This window comes from Cynoglossus semilaevis, chromosome 6 (assembly GCF_000523025.1).
Source record: "Cynoglossus semilaevis isolate Cse_v1.0 chromosome 6, Cse_v1.0, whole genome shotgun sequence".
Taxonomy (NCBI): domain Eukaryota; kingdom Metazoa; phylum Chordata; class Actinopteri; order Pleuronectiformes; family Cynoglossidae; genus Cynoglossus; species Cynoglossus semilaevis.
The window spans coordinates 8,424,295-8,437,537 of record NC_024312.1 but is presented as its reverse complement, the minus strand read 5'-3'; the positions used below and the strand labels follow the sequence as shown (position 1 = coordinate 8,437,537).

Here is a 13,243-nt window from a genome sequence, read left to right as displayed (position 1 = left end):
CGGAGGGGGGGGGGGGCGGGGGCAGGCGTGGCCAGCCAGTCTCTCAGCGACCTGCTGCAACACGTCCGTCACTACGCCAGCTGCGGAGAGCCAATCGGACGTTACGACCAGGCTACAGACACCATCATGAATGTTACAGAAAACATTTTCACCTCCATGGGTGATGCTGGTGAGTACAGGTTATTTGATGTTCCCCTAATTCATCTGACTCTGCCAACTCAAACAGGTCTTTATATTATTATTATTATTATTTGATTACAGTGAACATTCCCAGTGTTTTGACTGCACTACAGACCCAGAGGATATTGTCTATATTAAGTTAACAGCGTACCCCGGCTTGGACATTTTTAGAGCTCAGACTATTTGTTATGGTTCAAGCCATGTAGCTGAAGAATTCCTAAACCCGGCCAATTCTCAAGGGGTTGCAGGAAACATGTCATCCAAAACCACTACAGAGCCTCAAGTCTGGTCCCAATCAACATCATGAAGGCTTTGAAAACTTAAAAGGAAACACATGACCTGGGTGTTTCTCTCAGAGGACAAACTATCGTCTTCTATAAATCACCAAAATGCAGGAATTAAAAGAATGAACAGTTGGGGAATGTTAGTTTTTTTTTTTTTTTTTTTTTTTTTTTTTTTTTTTTTTTTTTCTATTATTAATATTTTAGGTAGGCTATATTTTAGGTAGGCTGTTGATTTCCTAGACCACAGGATGTAGGTTGTAAAGCACTCAGGTATCTCAGCTCTTATAGACTGCTCTGGGTGAGTTATTTCAAGCTGCCTGTGGGTGTTTGGGAAACACAAGTTTTTTATAGCAGGTGTTTGGGGGCTGTTACATAAATATTCTGAAAAGTTAAGTTTGTTTGAACAGATGACTGTCGGGAAATGCTACAGCTGTGGAAGTACACGAGGATTTATAATTAAAAAACTAAAGCGCTTTCAAGTCGAGGACACCTCTACTGCGAGGCTTTGTTGTTTACCTGTTGTGATGATACAAATCAGCTTAAAGACCTGCTCGAACGCTAACGCATAAAACATATTTATTTGTTTGTTTGTTAGAAAATTGGTGTAGATTTAAACCTCATGTTGATTCGTTAGTCACTGACCTGACCGTGCATGTATTTGGACTGTGGGATGATACTGTACTCACAGTATTACGACTGCACACATAGACAACATACAAATTACACACAATAAGACAGTTACCACCAGGCATCAAACTGGTAACCTTCTTGCTATTAAGCAAGGACACTAACCATTTCCCACTCTGTGGCCCAATGGACAGACAGAGACCCAACACGTCCCCTCTAGATAACCCTGATGTTTTTTTCATGATTCTTCCATGTGCCTACAGGTGAAATGGTGCGTCAGGCCAGGGTTTTGGCCCAAGCCACTTCTGACTTGGTGAACGCCATGAGGTCTGATGCAGAAGCGGAAGTTGACGTGGACAGCTCTAAGAAACTCCTGGCTGCAGCCAAACTCCTGGCAGATGCTACAGCACGGATGGTTGAAGCTGCAAAGGTAAGGGTGGGATGAGTGTAACCACCAGACTGGAATGTGAGTCTATCATATGGGTTGATATGTGCTTAAATAGAAGCAGCTGTGTTTCATTGCATTATGTTCCACTTACCTAAGCAGTGATGTAATAATTATGACCTTTATCCACCAAAGATGTGATGAGTTTGTTTTCTCTTTTATTCCCCATTACTGTGTCTGATCTCGGAGCCAGTGCAGTGTTGAAATGAACTGTATTGCTTTCACTTGACAGAATAGTCATTTTGTCATTACGGCGAGCTCTAACTACCAGAGTCACTTTACAGCTGCAGTAAAAGGTTGCACAATCACTATCTTGTACTGTCGACTTAATAATTTGAAAAACCCAAGTATGTGAAACACAGTTCGTACTACGTTGATGTTTTTGGATTCTTGACACTTTCATTAGCACGTCACTGCCTTTATTAAAAAAGGAAGTGGTATTCTGACACTGATGGTTTCCTTGGAAACTGTCAGAAAGCAGAGACAGAGCCAAATGTCTCTGTTATCTACTCTACATCATTTAAGAGCAGCTGTTGAACTTTCGTGGCATTCTCTGGTTAGCGGTTGCTGTATGTGCTGCTCATGTGTCCTTGGTCTTTTGAGTCCATCTGCATCTGTGAGGTAATGTGTTTGTGTGTTTGTCCGCCCTCAGGGGGCGGCTGCTTATCCAGAGAATGAGAACCAGCAGCAGCGGCTCCGAGAGGCGGCCGAGGGGCTCCGTGTCGCCACTAATGCTGCAGCTCAGAATGCGATTAAGAAAAAACTGGTCAACAGGCTGGAGGTGAGTCATAGCAGTCAGCATATTCTCATCTTTTCCTTACTTGGCCTTAATCAGAACACAGCCTTCTATCATGAGCCTCCTCCACAGCAAAAGTGTCTGCGTACAGTGATGTTTGGTCCTTTAGCCAACACTGCTTTCTGCTCCTTAATATTATGTTAAACCCTGAATAATGTGTTCTTCTTAAGAATGACATCGAAAGCAGAATTTTCTGTATTGTAAAAATAACACTGCGGTGTTAGAATGTCCGAAATGTATGTTTCTGCTACTCTGTGGACATTAAAAAGGTTAGAATAAAGACAAGTGAAAAAAAATCATTATTTTGTAACAAAAAAATCTTAATTAATTAATCTTAATTAAAAAATCTTAATTAGTTTAAAAATGAATTGTCAGATACCAAAGTGCCACCAGAAAACATCATTAATCTCAACAGCAGCTGGAATTTGTTGTGATTTTTTGATCATCTGGTCAAGAATGAGAATAACAAGGACGAATCCTTTTTGTCCCATTTTCTAGGTAGAGCATGTAAAAATGGGGATGGCGTTGAACCAACTCACCCTGCTCTATATGGCGTTCTAAATTTGAACCTTGGATGATCATAGTATCAGACATAAAGTACTGTTTCTCTCATCTGCCTCTGTGGTCGCCTACACAGGGAAACGTGTTGGCCATGAATCCAAAAGTGAAAATATAATAATTATCCCAGATCCATTTTCCTGTTAACAAGCTTTTTCATTTCACTCCATGTTTCCTGGAGCACTTTCGTTAGTAAGTAAGTTAATGAAATCACTAATGTAAAATATAAAAAATTCACACACACACACACACTCACACAACACGATGCGCCACTGTGATAATGTCAATGCTGAATGCTTTTCTATTATTTTTTTTATCACATTTAGCAGAAGACTTGAATTATACATTTAAAAACAATCCCTCTTAGCCAGCTGTCGATCCTTTTCTTTTGCCTAAATGACATGTATTTGTATCTCGTTAACAGATTGCAGCAAAGCAGGCTGCAGCAGCTGCCACTCAGACCATCGCAGCTGCACAGAATGCCGCGGCTTCGAATAAAAACACAGTTTCACACCAACAACTCGTGCACAGCTGCAAGGTAGTGTAATTACTTTTCTCACAGTGTATTTTCAACCACATAACTATTATGTATATTCTTCTTAAATGTGTTTTATTTTAAAAATAATAGTTACATGGATACTGTTTGTTAAATGCAGGCGGTGGCAGATAGCATTCCCCAGTTGGTGCAGGGTATGAAGAGCAGCCAGGCACAGCCTGAGGAGCTGGGAGCTCAGCTCGCCCTCATCATGGCCAGCCAGAGCTTCTTACAGGTGAGTCTGTTCACCAACGTGCAGCCGAGAAACAAATCCAGCTGTTTATATTAATACATTTGTTGTTGTCGTTGTTGTTGTTGTTGCTGCTGCTGTTGTTGTTTCCTTAGCCTGGAAGTAAGATGGTGACATCTGCCAAGTCAGCAGTTCCTACTGTGGCTGACCAGGCAGCTGCTATGCAACTGGGCCAATGTGCCAAGAACCTGGCTACCTGCCTGGCAGAGCTCAGGACCGCCACCCAGAAGGTGTCTATACTGTATACAAGGCTGTGTCTCACTGATGCTGTACATGCTGTTGTCTCTGTGTAATGGACGGAAAGTCCACATGGACATCCTTGCTTTTGTGTGTGTGTGTGTGTGTGTGTGTGTGTTGCTTGAAGGCCCACGAAGCGTGCGGTCCTCTGGAGATTGACTCCGCTCTCAAAACGGTCCAGACACTCAAGAGTGAGCTCCAGGATGCCAAGATGTCTGTGATCGATGCCCAACTCAAACCTCTTCCTGGAGAAACAGTGAGTACACAGCGACATACGGCATATGTTTTTACAGTCCAACTATTAACCACTAACATCATGATGCAATCCTGACATGTGAATACCACTGTTTTTTTTTATTTTCTATCCTGTTTCTGGTACAGTTGGAAAAATGTGCCCAGGATTTGGGAAGTACATCTAAGGCTGTGGGTTCCTCCATGGCTCAGCTGCTAACGTGTGCTGCACAAGGCAATCAACATTATACAGGTAACAGACAGTGGAGTGAAATGATGCGTAGTAGATCTCAAGGTAATTTATCTAAACCTAATGCCATTTGGAAATATTATGGCTTCAAAAACACCTGAGCGAGTGTTTGTGTCAGATGACATGAATGCTGCTTTAATTGTGTTGGTGGAACTGCCATAAACCAAGTCTTTTTTTACCCAGCATGCTTGGATCATTTCCCCATTAATTCTGGCCCAAGTGAAGATCTCAGGGGAGGGAGATGAAAACAAAGCAAAAAAAAAAAAAAAGAGAGCAAAGGAATAACATTTCTAACAATGGACGCCCCCGACCAGGATTTCATGTCATGGCCCACGGTGCTGCTCACAACTCATTAATCTTATTTCACTACATTTAACATTCCATCAGCAAATGGCTTCACTTGGCTAGCTGATGTAATTTGCTTCTCCTTTCTCTCAGCCCTATGTTTAATAAGTTAAGGGCACCTCCCTCGTGGGGGGGGGGCATCTTTATTGTATTAACTAATTTATTCAAACAATCAGGCCATTTCAGTATCAGTGGGGTACTGCTGGGCCCTGCCAGCTCATTTCCACAGTACTGTTGCCGTTGTTACCCCTCCGTTTTTAATGCTTAAGCGTAATGCTGCAAAGCAAATGTAATGAGTCTGAAATTGAGGTCTTTAGCGTGGTGACTATTTCAATTTCCACAACTGCCGAGAAGATGAAGAACATCGAATTCTCTCGGCTTCTGTAGAATAATATACTTGTACCGTAACACGTGCAGGAGTGCGTCTGCAGCTCCAGTTCCTGGAACTGTACGGTTCTTGTTTGGGGCTGATGTAAGGCCGTTTAATTGTGTCATTTTTTTTCTCATTCTCATTCTTATTGTTGAGACATTATCTCTGGTTGTGCATTTGCAGGTGTAGCAGCCAGAGAAACAGCTTTGGCTCTAAGGACATTGGCTCAAGCAGCCAGAGGTGTGGCCGCCAGCACCAAGGAGCCACAGGCTGCGGCGGCGATGCTCGACTCAGCCCAGTGTGTCATGGAGGGCTCAGCCATGTTGATCCACGAAGCCCATCAGGCTCTGGTTCATCCAGGAGATGCTGAGAGTCAGCAGAGATTGGCCCAGGTGAAACATGATGCTCGGTTTGGATCAGTTCAAATTCCAAATCTCAACCCTTACCTCCACAAATGCTGCTACAATGCTATTATCTATTTGGTTATGCTGAACGATTTTGAGACTGTTATTGAGGAAGATGCAATTCCAGCATTGAATTCCAGCAATTTAGAGAAATATGTTCCCTTCAAAATGTTCTCATCTTAGGAAGTCTATTTTGTCTTAAGGTTCCAATTCGCAAAATTGACTTCTCCAGGAAATCTCTTACGTATTTAAAGTGAAGATTGTATCATATAAATTATCTCGACATTCCTCAGCCAAATATAAAAAGAAATTTTACTGAGGCTCCACAGAGCATAAATACATTGTTTTGCATGTATCTCATCATGACATCGTCTACTGTGCGCTGCTATGAGCCCGTTGTCTTTCCTCATCCCGATCTGAGGATTTGTCTTTTTGCAGTTGAATGGGAAAATGACTAATGGAATGCCTTTGACCTGTTGCTGTTGTCTTTAATTTCAGGTGGCCAAAGCTGTGTCCCACTCCCTGAATAATTGTGTAAATTGCCTGCCAGGACAGAAGGACGTTGATATGGCTCTGAGGAGCATTGGAGAAGCCAGCAAGAAGCTGCTGGTTGACATGGTGAGACTTTCACGAGGTTTTTAACCATCTGTTTTGTGCAGCAACAACAACGTGCAGAGATACTGTGGGGTTCATAATTATTTCAGACAGACAGGTGTCTTATTTTCATATTCTGTTATATTTACTTGTTATAAAGTACTTGTTTAAAGTACATTTTTGTTTTTGAAGCTTCCACCATGCAGCAAGACATTCACTGAGGCCCAGACTGATCTGAACCACACGGCGGCTGAACTCAACCACTCTGCAGGCGAGGTTGTCCACTCTTCCCGAGGGACCAGCAGCCAGCTCGCTGCAGCCTCAGGCAAATTCAGCCAAGACTTTGATGAATTCCTGGATGCTGGCATTGAGATGGCAGGACACACCCAAGTAGGTTTCATGATGACAAACCCACCTTCAAATTTATCAGAAGCAGTTCGACGATAATTTGCAATCTGCAATCCAACTTGTAACACATCTGGAATCTTAAAACACAGTCTAATTGAGATGTTTTATTTTCTACCTACTCAACTTAGATGTTTTATTAGGAACAGTTAAAGGTATCAGTGTCTCACATTCGGTGCTGATGTCATCAGAGGTAATGAGATCTTGTCCTGGCTTTGGTGTTAATTAATGTGGAAGAAATCATCGGAGATTGAAATTGATGTTGCACGACGTGAGCTTCGGGGTCATTAATGCCTGTTACATAACTGTCAATAGTCGTTGCCTTTAAGGGCAACTTGTCTTAACTTAATAGAGCTGTAACTTTATCTTAGAAAACTCACCTGCATTTTTCTCTCCCCGCAGAGCAAAGACGACCAGATCCAAGTCATTGGTAATTTGAAGAATATCTCAATGGCATCCAGTAAGCTGCTGCTGGCTGCCAAGTCCCTGTCTGTGGACCCGGGCGCAGCCAATGCCAAGAATCTCCTAGCTGTGGCAGCGAGGTGCGATAAGATGCAAATTACACAGGAAATGCATCTTTCTGTGTCATTTCTTTTTTTTTTCGAATAAACGTACTGCAGTGAGTGTCAGGAGGGTAAGCAGCACTATCCCAAATACAGTAGGTAGTGGATTTCGGGACTTTATTATAATGTCTCCCAGTTTCATCTGTTTGCCACTTATACACACTCTCTCTCAGCATTGCTGCAGGGAGTGGGTATCTTCCTCCTAGTGGAAAGAAGCCAAGCAGCTGTTCCCGCAGGGCTTCAGGCTTGACTGACTTCTCTCTGTCTAATTAGGAAGATGGAAGCTTTGGATAGAGTCTGTCAGTGCTCAGCAAGGCTGAACACAAACCTTAAGACAATCTTGGCACTCATGCGGCCCTGTGTTAGCCCATTGCACAGAGAGGCCAGGAACGCCATGCTTGGAGGGGCAAGGAGGGGGGGGGTGGGGCTTTAAGAACATTTGTCTTTTTGTTTGATCTCATGTGTGAGGCTGAATGAAGGCAGGCTGTGATCATGCAGTGGACACATGTACGAGCTAAAAGCCTCTCTCTCTCTGTGTGTGTGTGTGTGTGTGTGTTTTTCAGGGCGGTGACAGAGAGCATTAACCAGCTAATTACACTCTGTACCCAACAAGCTGCAGGACAAAAAGAGTGTGACAACGCATTAAGGGAGTTGGAGGTAAACATCCCAGACACTGTAGCACACAGTCTCATGGTCTCCTATTCAGAGCTGTTTCATTGTTTGGGTTTTTTTGGGTTGGGTTTTTTTTTTTTTTTTTTTTTTTTTTTTGTGTGCATTCATCAGCAAATAATGGCATCATATTAATCTTGCCTATTTTGATTACCTCTGCAGAGACACTGTAATTGCAGATTAAATTTAGAAATGTTCTAAACACATTATATTTTGCATTATGCACAGATTCATTGTNNNNCAGGAATGATAATGAAGCTTTGGTTATTAGAATCTATCTCGGCAAGCATTTTACAATCTGCTTGATTTACATTTATAGTGTTTGCTTTTTCAACTCTAATTTTCGCAGCCGATAAAAATGTATGAGTATCATGCACTCAGAGGTTTGTGGCATGTCCATTTCTGTTAGCACTGTTTTCTTTTCCCAGGCTGTCAGAGGACTTTTAGATAATCCCAACGAGCCTGTCAGTGAACTCTCTTACTTTGACTGCATCGAGAGCGTCATGGAAAATTCAAAGGTACAGGTTTTTAAAAATAATTGCATGTACCAGACATTTAAACCTTCAGCCGCACTTTTTGCTGCTGAAGAGCCAATTCTTCCTAATATTCTCCATCTCCAAATGGCCTCAGGTGCTCGGCGAGTCCATGGCAGGTATTTCTCAGCACTGTAAGACGGGTGATGTGGTCGCCTTTGGGGAGAGCGTGGGTGTGGCGTCCAAAGCTCTGTGTGGGCTGACTGAGGCTGCAGGACAGGTGTGATCGGCTGCCTTTAATCCTTTTTTTTTTTTTTAACCCAGTCACAACATTTGTGTCTCCTACTCATTACCTATTAATACAGGTCATGAATATGATGTGAACCAGTGTCTTCTGTACTGATCAAACAGTCACACAATCTATAAAAGTGTAGGTTGAGGTTTAAAATATCAGAGTCATGCTCTCTGAGGCAGATGATAACATTATACTTCTTAAAAATAATTGTCTGTATTTTTTCGTTATGTAGAAGGAAAGCTCATATTATACAAAGACTAAATGTTCAAGAGATATATATTATACAGCACATATATATAGCACAATCAGTGTCAAAATGTGTCTTCCTTTTATTCCAGGCGTCTTATCTTGTTGGTGTGTCAGATCCCAACAGTCACTCGGGACATGAGGGACTGGTGGATCCGATCCAGTTTGCTAAGGCTCACCAGGCTATACAGATGGCATGTCAGAACTTAGTTGACCCAGCCAGTAGTCCTTCACAGGTAAGAATGGTCCAAACAGGAAAATGACACTGCCTACAGTACATGAACAAAGTTTGTTTTAGAAAGTTTACAACATGGCTTCTTATTTCTGCAGGTGTTGTCTGCAGCAACAATTGTGGCCAAACACACCTCAGCTCTTTGTAACGCCTGTCGCCTGGCCTCCTCAAAAACCTCCAACCCGGTGGCTAGGAGGCAGTTTGTGCAGTCAGCCAAAGAGGTGGCTAACACCACAGCCAACCTTGTCAAAACCATCAAGGTCAACTCCCCAACCGATCAAAACGTTGAGTGTGAATTTGTTTCAGCATTTTTTTCACAACAACCGAAGAACCCTGCAGATGTGTTCGGTTCATCCACACACACACACACACACACACAAATATGACTAAAAATGGATCTGTGTTAAAATAAATGTTGAATGGTCTTACTTCAGGCTCTGGATGGAGATTTTTCAGAGGAGAATAGAACCCGGTGTCGTGTGGCGACAGCTCCTCTCCTCGAGGCGGTGGAAAACCTCTCCACTTTTGCCAACAACCCTGAGTTTGCGAGCATCCCAGCTCAGATCAGCAATGAGGTAGAGTCCAGTTATAAACCCCATGTTTAATGTCACATGGATGTTTAGTGATTTAGTCTGATTTTACTACAGATCAAATCACTGTGATTTTATCCCCAAATTCGTTGCTGTTTTCTCAAATTGTTTTGAAAAATTGAAAATCCACTTTTCAACAGCCCAAAAAGTCTAAGCAGGCCAGTTATCAAACACACCTTTGAAAGCCTTATGGCTGTAATCTGTTTGAGAGCAGTGTTTAATGGCGTTCACTCAAGGCACACCTGCTCTAATCTTCAGCTTGTTAATGTAATAATAAAAGAAGATTTGGACTTGATCAGAAAGAGTGAAGGATTTTTTCAAAGTCGAGACCATTTATCCACTCGTCGTTGCCTAGTGGCCACAGTGCTTGTCACGATGGTCGGTGATGGTGGTCTTTATCTCCACAGGGCTCAGCAGCGCAGGAGCCGATTGTGCGTTCAGCCCGCTCCATGCTGGACAGCTCCACCTACCTTTTAGAAACAGCTCGTTCTCTGGTTCTGAATCCTAAAGACCCTCCCACCTGGTCCATACTAGCTGGTCACTCCAGGACTGTGTCTGACTCAATCAAGAGCCTCATCACCTCCATACGGTTTGTTAAAAAAACTAAAAACCAGGCACCAGCAGACAGATCTGTCCCGACTTTCTTTTTCTGGATCAACTGAACTGATTTGTACCAGAAACACGATGTTGCTGTGACTCTGACATGGTTTTACCTACGTGCTAAATGTCTCATTAGCATATAGCTGCTGACACTGTCCTGCCCTGCAACAGATTAGAGAAATGTCAGAACATCGTAGAGCTGTAACTGTGCTGTTTGACCGAAGCTCTCAAACACATTTTATCATTTTAATACCACTGTCAACACTTTTAGATGGTAATATTGAAGAAATGTGGTTAAAAAAAAAAGGAAATTTAACATGTTTAAAAATTGAAGTGTTCTACATTCTTCTAACCAAGACTTTTTTTTTTTGTATTCCCATCCTACAAGCCATTATTCAAACTAAGGGAAGTAAGAACAAATATGGATGTCAAAACAGGAAAAAAAAATCTCTATTCGAGAGTGTTACAGTTACTAAGCATTTTATGATGAAAGTTACTCAGCCAGAAAACGGTGGGGGTTCAGAACTAATTACACTCAAAATGTCTGGAACAACCTTGAAACTTACCAGTTGTAAAAGAGAGAAGTCAGACAGAAAATGTAGCAACCAGCTTCTTCTAGAATGTTAGGAACGCAAATAACTGCCACAAATAATGTACTTTAATTTATATAATGACAATTTTATAGTAATATATCTAACAAACAACTTGTTATATGTGACAACAACACTCCTGATTGAATGTCTTTTACCTGCTTTAATTAGATGTGCTTCACTAAATGGTGGTCACATCACATTATAATTACAGTGTATAACTGAATAAGTGCTAAGCCAATCATATATAATTACTATATTAAAGCAATTGTATGATTTTTCCTCCAAATTCAGCAGATATGGCAGGGTATTATTTTCTTCTACAAATATATTAATTGTTTTTAATATGTCTGATGACAGGGACAAGGCACCAGGACAGAGGGAGTGTGACTCCAGTATTGATAGTATCAATAAATGTATCCGGGACATTGAGCAAGCGTCTCTGGCTGCCGTCGGGCAGACCCTGCCCTGCAGAGATGATATCTCCATGGAAGTGAGTTAAAGTACACCACGGGCTCTATCTGGTCTGAGACAGAGAACTTAATGGGATACAAAGTCTTTCTGTTGTGACTTATATTGTAATTCTGTGCCTTTCCTAACTCACCAGGCGCTCCAGGAGCAACTGACATCCTCTGTGCAGGAGATTGGGCACCTGATTGATCCTGTTTCTACCGCAGCCCGAGGCGAAGCTGCCCAGCTAGGACACAAGGTGCTGCTCTCATTATTTATGGCTGCATCCGCTCTGAATTTAAAGAAGAGACAAATATATTTCGTCTATTTTCTTTATGTGATTTATTCCTGGCGCTGACAGCTCTCCCAAAACTCTCGCCTTTTAGGTCACACGGCTGGCCAGTTATTTTGAGCCTCTTATTGTGGCATCTGTGGGACTGGCTTCAAAACTCCACGACCACCAGCAGCAAATGACCATCCTGGATCAGACCAAGACTCTGTCTGAGTCGGCCCTGCAGATGCTCTACGCTGCCAAAGAAGGCGGCGGAAACCCAAAGGTACCAAACACTGAGCAGATATTGTCTCGGTTGTTGTTGTTAACCCATCATCAATAAAAATAAGGGATGTCATACAATTACAGTTTTTAATCTGATTTATCACAAGGAGGCTGTGGAACGTGTCGTAAATAATCATGACCAATCATGATCATAGTTATGCGTTAATAATCATGATTGCATAAAAAACATTTTTCTGTATATTGCTGAGAGATAATAGCAGTAGGTCGATGTATGTGTGTTTTTATCGTCTCTGTCTTGTTGTTACAACATGGTTTTATTATAATAACCAGATCTGTACATCATCATAAAAAGATCAGTGTCTTATAGATATGTGACCTCACAGAATAATGTGGTCACATGATGAATTCCACTTCAGTAACCTGGGCTCCTGCCTTATTACAGTGAACCTCTGTAACCATGGCAGACAACATGGAAATCCTACTGTTTTAATTGAAGTGCATTCCACGTGGAAGAAGAACATGTTGTCATTGATATTCATTGCATTTCTGCTGTAATAGTTACTCCATTCTGTAGATTATGCTCAGACTCAAATTACCTTTCAGAACCCTTACAAAAAGACATTTACATAATAATGCACAAAAAATACCATAATAAGTGAATATATTGAGATTCACAACAGATCTATGAATCTGACAGAGGTGTAATATTTTGGCCACTAACTCTGTATTTCTATCTGTATTTTGTTCATTGTAACAAAAAGAATCACCACATTACAAAGAAAGAATTTATCAAGATTTTGTGTCAAAATGGTTACTTTTAAAGAAAGAATAAGAAAAAAAAAGCTACTAATGGAACACAAGTTCCTATCAACTGTTGGGACACAGAACCCTTGACCGTCCATGACTGTGTTCCCAGGCGTCCCACACACACGATGCCATCTCCGAGGCGGCCCAGCTGATGAAGGAGGCTGTGGACGACATCATGGTGACTTTGAATGAGGCGGCCAGTGAAGTGGGCATGGTGGGGGGCATGGTGGAGTCCATTGCTGAGTCCATGGGCAGGGTGAGTACAACTTAGGAGGAAGATCTTTACGCCTGAATAACATTTTTTTGTGCAATTGCTTATTAATTAATCGTTTGGTGACATTAGCTCAATAAACAAGATAATATTTGTTTATGACCAAGAAGAAGGTATTGGTTGGTTACAACAATTAAAACTTTTGACTTTTGACATCCCAGAATTAAAGAATTTATGGATTTGATCTCCACAGCTGGGTGAGGGGACCCCCCCTGAACCTGAGGGCTCCTTTGTGGACTACCAGACTACAATGGTGAAGTTCTCCAAGGCCATCACTATCACTGCGCAAGAGATGGTCAGTGCATCACTTTATGTCGCCATAGTAACATCAGGTTCTTTTGACTGATGATGTATTTCTCCTTTTTTTTTTTTTTTTTTTTCCAGATAACCAAGTCAGGCCCCCCCCCCGGGGGGCGTGGGGGCCGCGCC

At 42.0% G+C, this 13,243-nt stretch overlaps 1 protein-coding gene across 2 annotated transcripts in view; it reads left to right on the top strand.

Moving 5' to 3' along the window:
* tln2b (talin 2b) overlaps window positions 1–13,243 on the top strand; it is an 85,230-nt gene that overhangs the window by 56,352 nt on the left and 15,635 nt on the right. For both annotated transcript variants that reach the window (XM_025056168.1, XM_025056167.1), the window contains exons 21-44: window positions 26–169; window positions 1,355–1,521; window positions 2,189–2,317; window positions 3,315–3,428; window positions 3,547–3,660; window positions 3,771–3,905; window positions 4,040–4,168; window positions 4,294–4,396; window positions 5,292–5,500; window positions 6,011–6,130; window positions 6,299–6,496; window positions 6,914–7,053; window positions 7,638–7,731; window positions 8,172–8,261; window positions 8,374–8,496; window positions 8,850–8,993; window positions 9,088–9,273; window positions 9,424–9,564; window positions 9,987–10,168; window positions 11,130–11,262; window positions 11,377–11,478; window positions 11,606–11,776; window positions 12,653–12,799; window positions 13,008–13,109. In XM_025056168.1, the coding sequence (XP_024911936.1) occupies window positions 26–169; window positions 1,355–1,521; window positions 2,189–2,317; window positions 3,315–3,428; window positions 3,547–3,660; window positions 3,771–3,905; window positions 4,040–4,168; window positions 4,294–4,396; window positions 5,292–5,500; window positions 6,011–6,130; window positions 6,299–6,496; window positions 6,914–7,053; window positions 7,638–7,731; window positions 8,172–8,261; window positions 8,374–8,496; window positions 8,850–8,993; window positions 9,088–9,273; window positions 9,424–9,564; window positions 9,987–10,168; window positions 11,130–11,262; window positions 11,377–11,478; window positions 11,606–11,776; window positions 12,653–12,799; window positions 13,008–13,109 (3,317 nt within the window). The remainder of the gene's footprint in view (window positions 1–25; window positions 170–1,354; window positions 1,522–2,188; window positions 2,318–3,314; window positions 3,429–3,546; window positions 3,661–3,770; window positions 3,906–4,039; window positions 4,169–4,293; window positions 4,397–5,291; window positions 5,501–6,010; window positions 6,131–6,298; window positions 6,497–6,913; window positions 7,054–7,637; window positions 7,732–8,171; window positions 8,262–8,373; window positions 8,497–8,849; window positions 8,994–9,087; window positions 9,274–9,423; window positions 9,565–9,986; window positions 10,169–11,129; window positions 11,263–11,376; window positions 11,479–11,605; window positions 11,777–12,652; window positions 12,800–13,007; window positions 13,110–13,243) is intronic.